This window comes from Peromyscus eremicus, chromosome 12 (assembly GCF_949786415.1).
Source record: "Peromyscus eremicus chromosome 12, PerEre_H2_v1, whole genome shotgun sequence".
In the NCBI taxonomy this organism is placed as follows: domain Eukaryota; kingdom Metazoa; phylum Chordata; class Mammalia; order Rodentia; family Cricetidae; genus Peromyscus; species Peromyscus eremicus.
This window is the reverse complement of record NC_081428.1, coordinates 9,427,330-9,447,649: the sequence shown is the minus strand read 5'-3', so window position 1 is coordinate 9,447,649 and position 20,320 is coordinate 9,427,330. Positions and strand designations below refer to the sequence as shown.

The 20,320-nt window shown below is 38.2% G+C and overlaps 3 protein-coding genes across 3 annotated transcripts; 1 reads left to right on the top strand and 2 right to left on the bottom strand.

Annotated features, from left to right (window-relative positions):
- The first annotated feature begins 2,376 nt into the window (after positions 1-2,376).
- LOC131922408 (keratin-associated protein 20-2-like) lies at positions 2,377-2,553 on the top strand. The gene has a single exon (XM_059277192.1). It carries the CDS (start codon positions 2,377-2,379, stop codon positions 2,551-2,553), a length of 177 nt encoding a protein of 58 aa, XP_059133175.1.
- A 9,231-nt stretch (positions 2,554-11,784) lies between these two features.
- On the bottom strand, positions 11,785-11,943 carry LOC131922410 (keratin-associated protein 20-2-like). Its single transcript, XM_059277194.1, has one exon. It carries the CDS (start codon positions 11,941-11,943, stop codon positions 11,785-11,787), a length of 159 nt encoding a protein of 52 aa, XP_059133177.1.
- A 7,314-nt stretch (positions 11,944-19,257) lies between these two features.
- Positions 19,258-19,425, bottom strand: LOC131922403 (keratin-associated protein 20-2-like). The gene has a single exon (XM_059277188.1). The coding sequence runs from the start codon at positions 19,423-19,425 to the stop codon at positions 19,258-19,260; it is 168 nt and encodes a 55-aa protein (XP_059133171.1).
- Between the last annotated feature and the right edge of the window lie 895 nt (positions 19,426-20,320).

Sequence of the window (20,320 nt, the reverse complement as noted above, 5' to 3'; positions counted from 1 at the left end):
TTCATTTTTGTGGACTGTTCTGTTGAACTCCCTTGCAGACATGGCTGAGCCCAACCAAAGAAACTCTTCCCTATGTGATCTTATAGGAGTTTCCTGGTTTGGAGTTATGTTTTCATTTAGAATTTTGTTTTCAATGTTGCTTTCATATATAGTTTCAGCCATATGTTCTTTTTTATATCTATATCAAGAGATATAGATATAAAATGATATAGATACAGATGATAGATAGATAGATAGATAGATAGATAGATAGATAGATAGATAGATAGATAGATAATAGATGGAAGGAAAGAATGAAAGAAAAGACAGAAAGAAAGAAAGAAAGAAAGAAAGAAAGAAAGAAAGAAAGAAAGAAAGAAAGAAAGAAAGGAAGGAAGGAAGGAGGAAAGAAAGATGGATTGATGAATGGCAGAAACTTGTTTAGTTATATAATGATCATAAATCTACTATTGACAATATTTGTGAGTTCAAGGAATTTTAAGATATGTACAGTAAAATCAGAGTGGATTTTTTCTTTTAATTTTATTATTATTATTATTACTATTTGGTTTTTCAAGACAGTGTTTCTCTGTATAGCTTTGAAGCCTGTCCTGGAACTCACTCTGTAGCCCAGCTGGCCTCGAACTCACAGAGATCCTCTTGCCTCTGCCTCCTAAGTGTTGGGATTAAAGGCATGTGCCACCACTGCCCGGCAGTATTTTTTTCATGACATCATCTAATATCTATGTTTGTGATGGTGGAATATTATTTGTTTAGATTTGTCTGTTAGAATGTCAAACTCTCTGCATTTGCAATTTTATAAAAAAAATTGTAAAATTGCCTTTTAATGATGGGTTTCATCTTCCTTACCTGTACTCCATCCATCAGCTACAAAGTGAGAGACAGAGGACGTGCATACAGCTTGCTTGGTCTCTTTAAAGAGTACTCATAACATGATTTTATGAAGAGACTGTATTCAGGTTAGTATCTAACGTTTTGTGCATAATTCACAAAGATTCCACCACAGCACATACTTCTGGAAACTGACCATAAACACTGTGCCTATGTGTGGATGTGTGTGTGAATTTGCATGCGGTATGTCTGCGGTGAAGGCAAACAGTTGAGAGGGGGCAAGTGAACTTGTGTGAAGTCAGAGTAAACACCAAGTTCCTTACTCCATGTTCTATCTACCCACCGAATTCTTTTGACAGAGAGTCTCACACTACACATTGACTTAGGCTGGCAACCAGCAAGCTCCAGCAATCCTCCTGTCTCTAACTCACACAGCACTAGGGTACAGGCATGTGACTCCTTAGTTCTGGGGATTTTAACTAAGAGCTTCACATGAACATGCCAAGTACTTTCACCCATGGAGTCGTCTCACCAAACACTGAGTAAACTTTTCAAGCGACATGTCACTGCTTTTCTTTCAAAATTATGTGTAAGAGCACATGTGGACCCTGATTTAAAAACAAATACAGTTAGAGTTGCAAACACTGTTGAGTGGTTAAGAGCTATGGATGCTCTTTCTGTAGGGCTCAGGTTCAATTCCCAGCACCCACACAACAGTTCACAACTATCTGTAACTTCAGTTCCAGGGGATGTACAATCCACACCTGACATTTTCAGGTACTGTATCCACATGCTACCCAGACATATATTCCCCAAAACCTGAATACATAAAAATAATAAAATATTTTTTTTAAATTAAGGTTCATCGAAGTTGATGTTAGATCACCCACTCAACAAGAATGAGTTTCAGGGTTACACCTACAATACCATTACGTGGGCTTACAGAGAAAAACATGGATCATGTACAGTTTCTGCACAGAAAATGGTACATTGTGCTCCAGTGGTTTTAAAACAATATATAGAGCAACTTTGTGCTTAGGAATAAATCTAAGTAAATTAACATAAGATAAAAACTTGCCACCAATTACATATAGTGTAAGCAATAAATAGCTTATTCTTCATGAGCAAGACTTCAGAAATGCTCTCTTCAGCAACAATAACAAAAACATGAAAGAGCACAAAGACCTTCCTGTGGGGTAATGAACACTAAATAAATGTAAAAAGGAGACAAAAATTATGTGATACATTCACTAAGTTAGATAAAGAATGACCTAGAGTCTTGAAAAAATGAAAGGATTCTATGAATTGACCATTGAACTTTGAAGTAGGAGCACAATTATCTCAGTTATGTAGCCTTGTGTGCCCAGTAAATCCTGGAACTCGTGATGTTTTCTGAGGCACTGTGCAGAGATGTGTGATGCTGCAATGCCTGTGGTTTTCCCCAACAACAACCCAGCTGTATAAAAGGCCCTTGGCAGATGGTGACAGCCAGACTCAAGGAACCTACCTCATCGTTCTCTGAACTGTCCACTCACTCCTGATACCATGTGTTACTATGGCGGATACTATGGTGGTCTGGGCTATGGCTATGGTGGCCTAGGCTATGGCTATGGCTGTGGCTATGGCTGCGGCTGTGGAGGCTATGGTGGCTATGGTGGCTATGGTTATGGCTGCTGCCGCCCACTGTGCTGTAGAAGGTACTGGTCCTGTGGCTTCTACTGAAGAGATTCTGTAGTTGTGTCTCCTCCTAATTATAACAACCTCTCTAAGTCAAAGTATCTCCAAGTGTCTTAAAATGAGAATTATTTTAGTGACTTCAAAAACACTATTATATTCTCAATTATCTGAAGAAGAAAAAAGAAATTCAACTTGTCTATATGGTTTCATTCTAATCAATAATACAGTGTGACAATCTATAAAAAATCTCTTCTGAAAATGTACTTAATAACAATGTAGACTACATCAAACTTGGCTCTTCACTTACATGTAAAATAGATTTGTATTGTTAAATAAACCATATTTGTTTCAAGTATTGCCTTGTTCCAGTCCTAACAATTGCCTACAATAGTCTTCCAAACGTATTTGTGAGTTTGCAAAAGTTGCATGTGTTCATTTGCCTCTGGGAATGAGAGAGGACAGACAAAAGCGAAACTGTCCTTTTGTGATCATAAGGATTCTAAAAATGGTTGGGGCAAAAATATCGATTATTTCTAATAAGCCATAAGAGCTTACCTTTATATAGCTTTTAATATCTGCCACTGCTTCTCTAGGCCATGGTTTTGTTTTAAAAACAAGTATTTCCCTTTACATTTGAGAAATCATGTTAGTGAGACTTTATGGGTGTAGTTATTGAGCAGGAATAACACTGATGGACATGTCAAAGTGGACAAGGAAAAGACCATGAGTCCTCAGTCTTGCACAAATACTATAGGTTGATATAGAAAGCTGGAAGAGTGATAGGTAGTCCTCCCCAGGAAGGTGCCAAATGGTCAGCTCTGAAAAAATACATACAAGTAACATAATAATGACTGAGCAGGTTATATCTAGAAATATACATGTGTATACATATATGCATGCAATAAAAATTAAATAAAAAGAGGCCATAAATTTTCTGGAGAGTGAGGAGGGGTATGTGGGAGGCTTTGGAAGAAGGAAAGGGAAGGAAGAAATGTTGTAGTTATAAATCTCAAAAATTTTTTAAAAATTAAAGATGAGTGTTTTCTACAAGAGCTGTACTTCACAGCAGAGGGCTTACATTTCTACGTGTTTGTGTGCATTGTGCCTTGCACAGCATCTGTACTTGGATTGCATACACTATAGCCCTATATTATGAAATGTTTCTCACCTTTTAAAATATCTCAACTAGAGAATGGTCATTTGCTTTATCATACTGACAAGGTCAGCACTACCAACAGCATTCTGGCTTACCAACAAGACTTAAAAATATGACTTCTACATATGTCATTTTATTTTAAATACTTAAAAAACACATACATTGTCCAGAACAACGTAAGTTTATTAAACCATGAGATAGTTTATCAGTTTCAAATCAACATTAGAATATTTTAGTTTGCACAGGTCTATTATTTTTCAAATATGTAATCCTTATGTCCAAATTTTCTCTAAAATCTAATCATTTTCACCTTTGAAATAGTTATGTTTCATTGCAAAAGTCCAGATGTCAACAACAGTGCTATGTGCATCTCCCAGAGGACTGTTGATAAGGGTGCCGTGAGAGGACATTGATATGTACTTTATCAGGGTTTTCCCTGTTAGCGTCTCATTCTTTTTACCTGCTTGACATGTCCCAAGAGCTGCCAATCTGAGGAAGATCATAAACTCATTGAGAATGATTTAAAAAATTAGTCTGAAACCTGATCTAAACTTAGATTATCTTGGCCAAATCCAACTGATGTAACTGTTAGACACACACACACACACACACACACACACACACACACACACACACACACACATACACACACAAGTTTCTCATGCTTGCCTGTCAGGCCAGTTACTGATTCAACCATCTCCCCTGTCCTCTTTCATACATTCTTGCCATCCCTAAGAAGGTCCAGCATAGACAGTCGCAGTCTGTCAGTGCCAATTCCCCACTTCTCAACTAAATCCATAGCTGTGCTTCTGCCACATACACCCTGTGCCATTCCAGAAACTACTACAGTGGTCAGCATTCCAATTATAGAGCCCGGACTGTGGCTGAGGTGTGAATGACTCTGCATCTATCTTCTTTATCTGGTGCCAAACATTCCAGTCCTATGAATTCCATTGAGAAACATAAAATATAAAAATAAAAATAAATTAAAAAAAAAACAGTGCAGGTGATTTCACTGCCCCCTCTTCTGAATTTTGATTAGTGATTGTGAAAAACCACGGAGTTCTCCCTAAAGTCAAAGAAAGAAAGATAGTATTATTAGGTAACACTAATGTAAGTGTATGCACGCAAATAAACCTATACCCACTGATAAAATATCCAAAATACTAAAACCCTATCAGAATAGACTGATGTCATAACCAATAATTGCATTAATTACGCTGTAATACAATACTTCTCACAAGGTGAGCCTCATTTTTCCTGCTCATATTTGTCGTCTTTATCTTTTGTTTGGTGGTAGGCTGGTTCGGACAGGATCGCACAGAGCTCAGGATGGCCTTGAGCTTGCTGTGTAGCTGAGGATGAACTGTTATCATCACATCCAGCTGTGTAGCTGAGGATGAACTTTTATCATCACATCCAGCTGTTGTCTCTGTTCTCCACTTATTGTTGGACAAAGAACATTTGAACGGAAACATATTTCTTTGTTTCTGAACAGCCTATTTTATTTTGGCCTGTTCAAATATATTTCTATTCAGGCTAAATTTGCAATCATGGGGAACTTTTCATTTGATGATATTTCAGAGAATTCATACTATTTTCATTAAAAGGGATTAATTCAATAGTTTCACATAAAATAAAAATCTAAAGAGTGTCATGTGGTGTTCTTTATTGTGAGAAACATTTTTCCCAAATGATATTTTTAGCTACATTAAATTTATATTCATTTAAAAATACCATCAATAGAGTAAGTCCCAAGTTTGCCAGACATTACGAAAAGTTATGTGATATAATCTCATTAACACAGTAAAACAAATACATTTATTTTTTCTCTAAAATCCTTGATACTTTTCTAATATCCTCTTTAATCTCCATGTCTTTGTGACTGGATCAGTAAAACAGTTGTATTAATAATCAGTGAAATAGAAGCAGAAAACAAGGATAAAATAAATAGAAATCAGATAACAAACTGACATATTAAAGCTCTCAGGTATCAATAATTACTTAAAATATAAATACTCTAAATTCACCTATGAAAGGATAGTATAAGCAGACTGGAAAAATGTATCATCCAACAATGTACAATTTGCATGTAACTCACTAAAGAAAAACAACCTCTTAGATTTAATATAAGCAATACAATACTATGGCATGCCGCTATTAATAAACATTATATTAAAAAGCCACTTGGTTAAAGGTTCTGTTCAGGAACAAGCAGCTTCTTATTTCCCCGTGTTCATTTCCCATGAGGCATTTGTCTCACACTGACACAACTGTGATTGCTGCGTTCAGTTGTCATGACCAGAGCTGCTGTAACATTTCTGTCCACAGTTTTGTAAATACATTTGTTTGTATTTTTCTCTTTTATTGATTTCTTCCAATTTTTGTTTGTTTTTTCCTCAATTTCTTTAAGGGAATTTTTCATTTCCTCTTTAAAGAATTCTATCATCTTCATTAAGTTATTTTTAAGGTCGCTTTCTTCTGCTTCTCCTAAATTGTGATGTTCAGGTCTTGCTGTGGTAGAACCACTAGGTTCTGGTGGTACCATATTGCTCTTCATGTTGTTGTATGTATTTTTACACTGGTGTCTACCCATCTCTTCCTCCAATAGGTGCGAGAGGTGTCTGTGTCTAAGGGAGCTGCTCTTGGTCCACTCTGTACTGGCTGTGTCTGTGTCTCAAGGGGCTATTCTTGGACCAATCAGAGCTCTTGGTCCAATTGAGCTCTTGGTCCAATCAGGGTTGGCAGATTCTTGTCTGAGGGATATGCTCTTGTTCCTCTTGGTTTAATCAAAACTGGCAGATTCTGTGTCTCAGAGAGCCACTGAGGTCACAGGGGGACCAGTGGTTTGGGGCAGGGGGTGGATCTTACAGATTACAAGGTCGGGTGGGATGGGGAATGTTGGTGGGGATGCCTGCCTGCAGGAGTCTTCGCTGCTGGCTTGCATCTGGGGGAGTAATGGATGGGCAAAGGGGGGCACAGGTAGTGCCTCCAGGGCCCGGGTGACTTTTAGCTAGTTGTCTCTCATTTATTTAATAAGTTTATTTAGATACTCTTTAATTAGAATATGTATGGATTGCATTCACCTCAAAATACTCATACAATCTCTTCTTAAAGTTCTGTCAAATTATTCTTTACAGTTTGTGTTGAAATCATTTTATGTGATTTAACATAAATAGAACTTTTTGTAAATTATTAACCCCTCTAGTACTATTTAGTCACAAGATAATCATATCCCAACAGCAACACATACCAATTTTCTGTTAACCAATATACACAATTTAGAAGTCTACATGTCTCTATAAATGTTGCTTTGTGGGGACTGGAGAAATGACTCAGTTAGTAAGAGCAGATGCTACACTAACATGAAGACCTGCGTTTAGATGCCACCACCCACAGACAAAGCTGTGTGGTCTCCAGCCCCAGGAGGGTTAGAAACAAGAGGTCACTGGCACCTGCCATCCTAGTTCCACATTCAGTGAGAGGTCCTGTATCACAAAAATAAGGTGCAGAGCAACAGAACTAGGCACTCAACATTCTCCTCTGGGGTGCATAAGCACATCACCTACACACACACACACACACACACACACACACACACACACACACATGCGTTTGTGCTCTCTCTCTCTCTCTCTCTCTCTCTCTCTCTCTCTCTCTCGCACTCACACACACACTCACATTCACACTCACAAACTCACACTCTCACACACAGAAATACACTCTTTTACACACATGCTCACACACACTCACACATAATGCATGCACACACTCACACTTCTTTTTATTCTACATACAATATCAACAGCATTATTTAGTTTTAAACTTTGATGGCTTGCATTGTGACTTTGTATTTGACCTGTCTCAAGGTAACTCTCTAATTTGGAAGTTGTGTAGACTTTCTTGTTTCACTCTTTTTATAGTTTTCTAAAATTGATGATACGTGACTAAAATTCAAACCACAACTTGAAGTGCGTTATAGTGTTTGGAAGCTTACTTATGGTAGCTTTTCCTCAGGTTTAGAACTCCTCTTGCTCACTTGAAAACTATGCTTTCTAACTTCAGATTCAGTTATTTTCAACTTTCTGTCAAATTTAGTAAGTGCACCATTTTTTAAACTCTTTATATCCTTGTTTACCTATATTTGAATTACCTACTCATATAGTTATTCATATTCATATGTATTTAATTCCATTAATGTTGTGGCAAGAGCTTTTACTTAATTTGATAACCATGTTATTCACATAACATTGAATGTTACTAGATTTTTTTAATGTTTTGTTCTCTGCATGGTTATATTGCATTCTTTACTTGTATAGTTTTGTTGCCTTAAAGTGTATCATATCTGTTATTAATGTGGGTAATGCTTATTATCTTCATATTAATGTTAGCATATTATATTAGATTCATAATTAACTTTCAAATACATTTGGCATATTAGGAGAGTGTCTCTTTTAGCAACATGTATTTAACACTGTTTATCCAGACTTTAATTTTCTGAAATTTTATTAATAAATTTATCTTATATATACTATTTACCAATATGTGGATATAAAATATGTATGTATGGGTTTACCATACCTTCACTGTTTGATCTTTTCTCAAGGTTTGCATATTCCATTTTTTGTTTAGTCAGATATTTTATATCCTACTTTTCTCTCTTTTAAATAATTTTTAATTTCTTTTTTATATGTATGTGTGTTTTTGTTTGTGTATGTTGCCAGAATATAACTACACACACACACACACACACACACACACACACACACACACACACACACACACACACACAGTACAAAGAGAGGTCAGAAGACAACATGTAGGAATTGATTGCCTGCTTCCACTGTGAATCAAAGGCTTTGAACTCAGGTTGTCAGGCTTGGCAGCCATCTTTTTGATCCACACAGCTATTGCCTTGGTTCTGTTTTTCTCTCCCTTTACTTGAAAATTACATGTTGTTTTATTATAGATGTTGTCATTCAATAAAGAATGAAATATAGTTTTTTAGATCGTATCTTAAGTTAAATTGGCATTTTATCATTCATGTAATCCTAAAGCCTTAAAGTACATAACTGTCATTATAAAATTCCATCTTTAGTTCTATTGTTTCAGGCAGTTGATTCTATACATAATCTCTTTGGTACTCTACAAATATGAAAGAGGATAAAGATGATAATGATCAATATTTACTGTGGTAATCACTACCCTCTTATTCCTCAAACTTAATTGTGTTTTCAAGAGAAACAATTTCTTGTTCGTTTAACAAATTCTTCATAGCATATTCTTTAATGTGTTTGATGCCAACAAATGCCTTGTATTTGTATGCCTGGCATGATTGTTATTTCCTTTTACCATATAAATATTTCCACTTACAGCTATTAATTAAGCACTTTAAAAGGCCATCTCTAAAGAAATCAAACAAATTTGGATTTGCAGCATAATTAAAATTCTGGCATTAGTTTTCACAGATTTATAAATTGTGTATCCTCAAAACGAATGTTAGCCTGTTAAGATGATCTTAATTAAACTTAGAAGAGAATAGAAAAACATTTTCAGTAATCCAGGAAAGAAATGCTTCAGTTACAAGAAATTCTGAAGGGAAAAAGTAAAATGTGTCTCCTTTCACTGGTCAGAATTCCTCTGAGTGCTTGAGAAGACAGAAGAGTCACAGGGATGCTTGGGAGTAACCAGTGATTTAGGTAAAAGCTAACATATCACAAAGTCACATGTGGTCCCTCTACTCTTCTGGGATAATACAGCTTTCTCCTCCTTTAGCCAATCTTGTTCAATTTTGGCTAAGAGCCTTTCGTTGGAATATTTATCATGAAATACTTCTAAGAAAAGACCCTAAGAAAAGCAATTTCTAGTTCCTGTGGTAAATGAAAGAAAGTAGAAACAGAGGAAATAATATGGAGTTGTTTTCAGAAAAGGCTGTGTAAAATTCCTTTGTACACACAAGCAATGTAACCCTTTCAGAGACATAGCTCAGGTGCCATTATGCAGTTCCTGTTTAGAGTGATAGGTTTAGATAAGTCTTTGTCTTATTCTAACATAAGATTTTAAAGATATGCATATGTGAACATAGTTGAGCAAGTGTCCTTGTGGTATGATTGAGCATCCCTTGGGTATATGTTCAAGAGTGGTATCATTGGGTCTTGAGGTAGATTGATTCCAGTTTTCTGAGAAATTGTTATACTAATTTCCAAAGTGGCTGTACAAGTTTGTACTCCCACCAACAGGGGAAGAGTGTTCCCTTTGCTCCACATTCTCTCCAACATAAGCTGTCATCAGTGTTTTTTATCTTAGCCGTTCTGCAGGTATAAGATGGTATCTCAGAGTCATTTTGATTTGCATTTCCCTGATGACTAAGGATGTTGAGCAATTCCTTCAATGTCTTTCAGCCATTTGAGATTCTTTTGTTGAGAATTCTCTGTTTAGCTCTGTAGCCCATTTTTTAATTGAATTGTTTGGTATTTTGATGTCTAGTTTCTTGAGTTTTTTTTAATATGTTTTGGAGATCAGCCCTCTGTCATATGTGAGTGACACCAGCTGACTTCTCATATTGAAATGGCTACAGAGGGAAAATGGATGGTAGAGAACATGGGGGAATAAAAGGAACTCTGGACACTGTTGGGAATGTGCACGATGACAGCCATTGCAGAAAACATTGGTATAGACTACTCTCAAAATGGTCGTAGAACTTACTTATTGTCCTTCTGAAAATTTAACTAACTGACAAAAGAATTTGGTCTCAAATATAGGTCTGCAACTACCACATTCATTGTGATGTTTCTCATGATAGAAAAGATGTGGATTTAATGACTCTTAGTGGCTTACCATTATACCTGTAGATCAGTATATCTCTCATCACGGAAGCATTTTTCAGAAGATGCTGATTAACACAGAGACCCACAAATGATCAAAGTATAGAAAATAAGAGACTAGGGAATGCCTATCCCTAAACAGGACGTGTATTTCACAGCCTGTCTTCTCAAGTACCAGAGAGCATTGAAGAGGAAAGGCAATAGAAATATTGTAAGAGTCATAAACTGGTGACTGAGTGTTAGGAAATAGTGTTTCCTGGACAAGGCTGGACATGGTGCATGTGAACCCACAGCAGCTGAGACAGAGTTCACAAGCCTGAAAGAATTCCAGCATGGAAATAGAAGTGGGCATGAGTTCCCATACCCAGCTAGGGAGCTATTGATAGCTGATGATTTCTGGAGAAGGAGAAAACTTCTTTAAGGTTGCAGTCTTCAGTGGGTAGACCAAGTTGTAGTGGATGGCCATCTATTCAAGAGTACGTGGGCAGCACAAACTGTATTTGATCTTTTTCTTGGTTTTTAGGGTTTTTGTTTTGATTTGTTTGTTCTTAAAAAGTACACAAAGTTAGCTGAATAGTGAAAGGGGTGTGGACTTGGGAGCAGAAGGACCAGGGGTGGATATAATTAAATTATATCACATGGAATACTCACAAATAACTAATGAAAATGAGAACAAAACTAAATTTTAAAAAGTGGAGGAGATGATACTTCAACCTCAGTTCTACTTAATGGTAAAATCAAATTTATTTACTTATAAAGAAAAGCCAATTTTATATCATTTAATAAAAAAGAAAGGCTATGAGAACAACCCAAATGTGTATCAATAGATGAATGTTTAAAAGAAATGTCTCCCTCTGCTTCTCCTTCTCCTGCACTCTTTATCTCTTCCTTTGCCCTCTCCTACTTCTCTGTCATTCATCCACAAACAACTGCACAAATGTGTCAAAGTAGTCACAAACATACAAGCATATGTCTGAAAATGATGGAGACTTTTAAATACACAAAAAATATTCTCAATTAAATAGTTTATTGAAAAGCATGTATTTTACACACAAGTTGAGAGTCCAGCTGGCTCACATTTTATGAGGCGTTATGTAGACAAGAACACTACAAGCTGTCATCTAGTCCAACTGAAGGTGAGAAGTAATACGGGAGTGTTGTGTTTAATTTGGTTTACTCTCCAGCTTAGTATAATGGGAAATTTGAAGTTAGGAATTTCTGATGTGGGGAAACTTGTAGAAACTTCCAGTAAGACAGCAGATTACAGCCAATAGGCTGGGCAGCTATAGAAAATCATCAATAGAAGCCATAAGACCAGTATCTCCTACAGCAGAGTGGGCGGCAGCAGCCATAACCATAACCGCCGTAGCCACAGCCATAGCCACAGCCATAGCCATAGCCTAGGCCACCATAGCCATAGCCCAGGCCTCCATAGTATCCGCCAAAGTAACACATGGTGTCAATAGGTGTAAATGAATTACTGGTGTTCAGGTGAAGACAACAGTAAGTTTCTTGAGTCTGGATGTCGCCATTCATCAGCAGCCTTTTATACACCTGGGTTGTTGTTGGCAAAAACCACAGGCATTGCAGCATCACATGTCTCCTCTGTGCTTCAGAAAACATCATGAATTGTGATTTATTAGTACACAAAGCTGCATAACTGACATAATTATGTCCCTACATCAGGATGCCATGGCCAAATTGTACATCCTGATTCAGCTGTCAAAACTCTGAGCCATTCTTTGTTCAGTTGCATGAATACATGATATAATTCTGACAGATAATATAAATCATTAGTTTTCTGTTTTCTCCGTTTTATATTTGTTTGATTTTCATTACCACATAGCAAGAAGGTCTATGTGTTTTTCTTTCATGTTATTTTGTTTTGTTATTTGACATCAATCTTACCCGGAAGAGTACATTTCTGTCATTTTCCCCATGAACAGTGAATTAACTTGGTTACGTTACTGGTTACATTATTTGTAACTTGGTGGCAAGTGTTAACGTGTTTGGATATTTTCCTGACCACATTGTTTTCCCATGTGTTGTTTTAAAATCATCAGAAAATAAAATACCACTTGTGTGGAAACTGTACATGCTCCATGTTCTTCCTGTGAGCCCCTGCAATGACTTTGAAGATGTCACTTTGAAATGCACTATGATTGTGTGGATAATCCCAAGTCAGCTTGGGTTACTAATGTCTTATTGTTTTGTTAGCAGGGCATACAAGTGCTCTCACACATAGCTTTGCAAGAGAGCAGTAACATCACCTATCAGTTTACCAGATAGCTGGAGAGATATTTCAGTAGATAGAGTACCTGCCATGAAAGCATGAGCAACTTGATTCAAGTCCCCTGAACCCACATGAGAAACTTCATACTGTGACATCAGTGCCATAGGGTTAAGAAGCAAAAATATCTTTGTGGATTTCTGGGGGCCTCTCTAGCACTTTGCTTCTTCCTATTCTCATGTGGTCTTCATTTACCATGGTCTCCTATTCCTTGTTATCCCTCTCTGTTGTTGATCCAGCTGGGATCTCCCGCTCCCCCAAGCTCTCTTTCCCTCGACCCTCACCCTTCACTACCCCCACTCATGTCCAGGCTGTTCATGTAGATCCCGGCAATGGTCAAGATACACCCCGAACTGACCTACTCTGGTGATGGGATGACCAAACACCCTAATTGTCGTGCTAGAAACCCCATCCAACTACTGAGGGATCTGGATGCAGAGATCCATGGCTAGGCCCCGGGTGGATCTCTGGGAGCCCAATTAGCGAGAATGAGGAGGGTTTATATGAGCGAGAGTTGTTGAGACCAAGGTTGGATAAAGCACAGGGACAAATAGCCAAACGGACGGAAACACATGAACTATGAACCAATGGCTGAGGGATCACCAACTGGATCAGGCCCTCTGAATGGGTGAGACAGTTGATTGGCTTGATCTGTTTGGGAGGCATCCAGGCAGTGTTACCAGGTCCTGTGCTCATTGCATGAGTCGGCTGTTTGAAACCTGGGGCCTGTGCAGGATCGCTTGGCTTGGCCTGGGAGGAGGGGACTGGACCTACCTGGACTGAGTCTACCAGGTTGATCTCAGTCCGCGGGGGGGGAGGCTTTGCCCTGGAGGAGGTGGGAATGGGGGGTGGGCTGGGGAGAAGGCGAGGGGGGCAGGAGGAGGGAGAACAAGGGAATCCGTGGCTGATATGTAGAACTGAATTGTATTGCAAAATAAAAATAAAAAAATTTTTAAAAAGAAGCAAAAATAAATAAACAAATAAATAACAAATAAACAAAAAAACAAATAAATAAAGGCTGTTAAACATGAAAAAAAAAAGCAGGAGGATTTCTTTTTTTTTTTTTTTTTTTTTTTTTTGGTTTTTCGAGACAGGGTTTCTCTGTGTAGCTTTGCGCCTTTTCCTGGAACTCACTTGGTAGCCCAGGCTGGCCTCGAACTCACAGAGATCCACCTGGCTCTGCCTCCCGAGTGCTGGGATTAAAGGTGTATGCCACCACCGCCCGGCATAGCAGGAGGATTTCTAAGGCTTGCTGGTTGCTAGGAAAGCTCCATATGCAGGGAGAGAACCCATCTCATTGTAATAAATTTTGTTGAGAGAGAACAGGGCAGACAATTTCTTCCCTGGCCTCTATGCATATTCACCCAACTACCCACTTACATATGTGTGCCTACTACAAGCACCTGTGCGCGCGCGTGCACACACACACACACACACACACACACACACACACAAAGAACATCTACTTCCATGGGCATGCTTCAGTGATGGGACCTTTGCCTTGTGTGCACAAAACATCAGATACAATCCTGAAAATTGTCCCCTCTAAAGAACAACTGTACAGACTCCTTAAGATTGATCAAATAAGCCACATGCACTTTCTTTGTGCCAGTTTGTAGGTGAAGGCTGGAGTATTTCTATTAATGATGCAAAGCCTTTATTGGAAGGCATGGTTTGGTTTGGTTTGAAAATTTCTTAAAGTTATCAAAATATATGCTGTATAAAATAAAACATATCTAGGAAACGTGTTGAGTTCAGGGAGTATAACAGTGAAAGAAACAAATATATGTAAATGAGGTAACATCATGGTAAATACATCTTTTAGATGATTTCATGAGTAGACAATTTCCCTCTGATTTTACAGCGCCTAACTTGAAATTCTTTGGACCCGCAGACACTGACAGTGATATAATTATGGTCATTATAGAACAAACCAGTCTTGCATACATAGAAAGGGACTGTATATAAAACCAAACAGTGTATGAAAATAAAATTTTAAATGAAAGGAATAAACGTAAGCTTCAGTCTACAGAACTTGTATAAAATTTTCTGGGATATACCAAATTAAACTCACATATATGAAGAATCAAAGTTAACATTTAGAAGTAAGAGAAAACACATGACATTTGACTTTCTGGGTCTGGGTCACCTCACTCAGAATGAATTTTTCAGCTCTATTTATCTGAAAATCGCATAATTACATTTTCTTAACAACTAAATAATATCACATTGAGTCAATATAACATGTTGCATTATGCATTCATCTGTAGATGGTCATCTAGGCTGCTCCCATTTCTTAGATGTATGTGAATAGGGCAGCAATGAGTATGAATATGAATAAGCAGGTAATTTTTAGTAAGATGTAGATTCCTTTGCATACAGTCAAGCCTAGCATTCCTGGATCATGTAGCAGATCTCTTTCTAGACTTTGAGGAAACTCCATACTGATATCTATAGTGGCTGAGCCCGTTTGCACTCCCACGAGCAACAAATCAGTGTTTCCTTTCTCTAACTCCACATCAGCATTTGCAGTCAATTGTGTTTTCCATCTTAGCCATTCTAACTGGAGTAAGAAGAAATTTCAAGATAATATTCATTTGCATTTCTCTGATGGTTAACGATGCTGAACAGTTTTAAAATGTTTCTCATGCATTTATAGTTCATCATTTGAGATATGTATGTTTAGTTCCACATCCTATTTTATAATTGAATAGTTTGTTTTCCTGATGTTCAGTTTTTTTTGAGGTCTTTGTATATTTTAGATACTAGGCATCTATTGGAAGTATAGCCATTAAAGATTTTTCCATTATATGGGATGCTTCTTCACTCAAATAATGATGTCTTTTGCTGAACAGAAGCTTTAGTTGTTTGAGTTCTTATTTGTTGGTTTTTGGTTTTAACAACTGTGCTTCTTGAATTTCTAGTCTGAAAGTCTCTTCCTGTGCCAGTGAGTTCTAGTGCTTTGCCTATTTTCTTCTCTATCAGTTTCCATTATCAATGTGTCTACTGTTATGCCAACACCAGGCCATTCTTATAGATCTGTAGAGGTCAGGAAATTACTAAAAGGACATGAGGGGAGGGCAGGACTTTGAAGAGAGTAAAAGTGGAATGGATTAATATAAATGTGTAAGGCAGAAAAGTAGAATGGGAATGGGGGGCAGGAGGGCAGCAAGGAGGAGGAACTAAAGGTAAAACAATACAGACTAAGAAATAAAAGTCCCTGTGCCAACAATGGGTTAGACTTTTCATAATCGTTGGCTATAAAGATCTCATAGACACGCCCAAAATGACAGACTTTTACCAGTCCTCTTGTTTAGCTTCTAAGACTTGATGGTAAGATCTTATTGATGAAGACAGCAAATTCCTGAGTCACAGAACATGAAAAGATCAGTCAGGTAATTACATGAAAGTGTTAGCCCTACTAGCTAGTTTCCAAAGTTGTGGAAACTTCTTCTTTTTTTTTAACGTTTTCTTTCTTTTTTATTTAATATTTTTATTTTATAAATAACTTGATTTCACATATCACCCACGGAAACCCCTGTCCTCCCTCCTCCCACCCCCCAGCCCTCTCCCCCAACCCACCCCCCAGCCGAGGCAGGTCCAGTCTCCTCCTCCTACACCAAGGCTGAGCAAAGAGTCCCAGCATAGGCCCCAGGCTCCAAAAAGTCAGCCCATGCACCAAGGACAGGTCCCGGCTCCACTGCCTGGGGGCCTCCCAAACAGTTCAAGCTAAACAACTGTCCCACTTATCCAGAGGGCCTGGTCCAGTTCCATGGGGGCTCCTCAGCCATTGGTTCACAGTTCATGAGTTTCCACTAGTTTGGCTATTTGTCCCTGTGCTTTTTCCAATCATGGTCTCAATATCTCTCCCTCATACAGTCCCTCCTCTTCCTTGTCAATTGGACTCCCGGAGCTCCAGCTGGGGCTTGGCCGTGGATCTCTGCATCTGCTTCCATCAGACACTGGATGAGGGTTCTATCATGACAGCCAGGGTGTTTGGCCATCCACTCACCAGAGCAGGTCAGCTCAGGTACTCTCTCGACCATTCCCAGTAGTCTACAGTGGAGATATCTTTGTGGATTTCTGGGGAACTCTCTAGCACTCTGCTTCTTCCTATTCCCTGGGGTCTACATTCATCATGGTGTCTCCCTCCCCATTCTCCCACTCTGCTTCTGATCCAGCTGGGACCTCCCACTCTCCTAAGCTCTCTTTCCCCCAACCCTTGCCCTCCATTACCCCACCACCACCACCAGTTTGCTCATGTAGATTTCATCCATTTCTCTGTAATTGAGTGACCCCTGTGTTTTTCTTAGGGTCCTCTTTACTAGGTAGCCTTCCTGGAATTGTGAGTTGTAGTCTGGTTATCATTTGCTTTACATCTAGCATCCACTTATGAGTGAGTAACTTCTATGTATGCTACATAAGGGGAAAAATAGCCTTGGGTCTTATGTAGCTGTAAACCCTGAAAGCCACAGTAACATCTGGCCTGACAAGACACACCCACTTGTTCAATAGTTGTAGGAACAGCATGGGAATCAGCAACCAGTTAAGTGGATGAAGGGCACCCTTTATAATGTGAAATTCATACTTGGTATCATTCTCAGGCCACGAACCTATGGCTGGACATGTGTTTAGACCTAGAGGAAACCTGCTATTATTATGCTGATAAATGAACACAACATTAAAGACTAACAGTGTCTTGTCATTATGACCTTGACTGGTGCACCTTTAAATCTTCTTCAAAGAAGTTTATTTTTGCAGTAGATGTTGATTCTTGCAAAGACCCATGACTGGTCAATGAGCAGAGTATAAAAGACTGCACAATACTCAGCCATAAATGGGACATCTATATCATACCCCATTCTCACAAAGATCTGCTATCATTGTTTACAAAAGAGGAAGGAGAAGATTATAAAAGCAAGAGGCAGTGGATGAATACAAGCACACATTGCTTTCCAGACACAGCAAAAAGTGTGAACATGTGAACTCACAGCAGTTGTGACAAATGCACAAGATCTGTGCAAGCTCAAACAAGACAAAATCCCAACATGGAGAAAGGAGGTGTACACAAGGTCTCACTACTAGCTAGGGAGCTGTTGGAAATTGATAGCTGCTAGAAGATGGTTTCTTTAGGTATGTGGCCCTGGGTACATCAACCATGCTCCCATGGATGACCACACATCCCAGGGTATATAGGTAGTACAAATCAAGCAGGTATGTTTAATATAATTATATTATCTCAAAAAAGAAAAGAAAGCATTTTTCAAAATGCTAGTTCAACAAAAATGTGACTCAAAGTAGTATGGACAGGAGAAAAAAGTAGGGTAAATCTGGGAGGGAAATGGGGAGAAGAGTAAATATGACCAAAACACAGTTTATGAAATGCTCAAAAAACTAATTTTCACTCTCAGAATCAATTTGGTTATGACTTTTAAAATAGACAACAAAAATAGAAAGTCATTTTTGCATCCAACAAAGAATCTTTATACCACGGAACAATCCATAACTGAAAAAGAAAACCAATATATACAAGAAATAGGTGATTAATAACCAAAACTAGGTAATATCTCCAGCTAAGCAGCAGGAAGATAGTTAAGCTGATGCTAACAAGATCAGAGATTAGAAATCTCAGATGACCAAAGGGCAAAGTAAGGTTCCATTTCACTAATACATCAAAATTACAAATCAAAGTCACATAAGACTTTAGCCAACAGTTGTTAATAAAATGGCTCTTTGAAAGCATATGGGTACTAGCAAACATGTGAAGGAAAGCCAACCAACCCTCTGTCCTGTGAGAATGTGTGTGGTGACAGGCATTGTAGAAAACACTATGTAGACTCTTCCTCAAATATTCATAAAACCAACTTGTGATACTTCTGAAATTTTAACTAGAAGACAAAAGGATTTGACCTCAGAAAAATATCTGTACTACCAAATTCATTGTGACATTACTCACAACTGCAAAGATATGAGAACAACCCCAATGTCTCTCAATAATAGATGAATGTTCAAAGGAAATATTTCTTTCTCTCCTTTACTTTCCTACTCTTTCCCCATGTTCTTCCTATTTACCCACAAAACACACACACACACACACACACACACACACACACACACACACACACACACACACTTATGACCGAGTGGACAGGAGTACACAGACACCCATCCCACATTGATGGAGATTAATAAGCAAAACCAAAGGAATCAATATTTTCAGTGAAATGGTTTATTTAAAGGGAAATTATTTTAATACAATCGGTAAGAATCTAACTGGGTCTCATTTTTCAAAGGCATTATGAATACAACAAAGAATTTCTCTGCAAGCTGTCACGCTGTCAATATACAGATGAGGAATGATGGGCATGCTGTATTTTGTTTATTTTTCCTCAGAAAGTTTTGTATAAGGTTGGAATTTATGATAACTTCTAAAAACTTCTGATGTGAAGAAAGTTGTAGTGAGCAGCTACAGAATCTCCTCAGAAGAATCCATAGGACCAGTACCTTCTACAGCACAGTGGGTGGCAGCAGCCATAACCATAGCCACCATAGCCACCATAGCCACAGCCATAGCCACAGCCATAGCCATAGCCTAGGCCACCATAGCCATAGCCCAGGCCTCCGTAGTATCCGCCATAGTAACACATGTTGTCAGGAGTGAGTGGACTGTTCAGAGGACGATAAGCAGTAGGTTTCTTGAGTCTGGCTGTCACCATCTGCCAAGGGCCTTTTATACAGCTGGGTTGTTGCTGGGGAAAACCACAGGCATTGCACCATCACATGTCTCTGCACTGTGCTTCAGAAAACATCTCGAGTTCCCAGATTTACTGGGCAGACAAGGCTGCATAACTGAGATAACTGTGCTCTATGTCAGGATCCCACTGTCAAATCACGGGGCTTTAAGATGCAAGTGGGCCTGGGAGAAATCAGAGTGGGGGTGGGAAGAATAAGAGGTGGGACTGATGTAAATACAGTGTCCACTTACAGAATTCTCAAAATGTAAATAATTTAAATTTATTCTAAAGAAATAAAATTCTTGTTCAATTTTCAACACTCTATTCGATATGTATTTGAGTGGCCTGATTTTATTGTGTGATACAAATCATCAAGATAGTTAACTCCTTTTAACCCTTTTTTCACAGAGGGGAACATTTCCACATTTTAAAACAAAAAAAAAACTTTCATTAAATATAGACCTATTCTTTGGGATATCTCTTCTTTAACTGGAATGAAAGAGGCTGATCTTTTAAGATAAGAAATTAAAATTTAATATAATGAAACTGCTTGTTGTGATTTGTACATATAGGCTTCTGCAAGTCACGGGCATTTATCTTCTATGGTCAGTTGGGGTATCACTCTCCTGTCCAACATTTATTTTGTTGCTTCATACAGGTTGTCTTCAGACTGCCACTCATTTTTCTGTGCAGAAGAGTTCCAGTGATTCCTCACACATATGAACACATTGTTAACGGAGTTTTGCAAAATTTGGTTAAGAAAAGAGATTGTTTTGTCTATTTTTAGAAGATGGTGGCTTAATCCAGA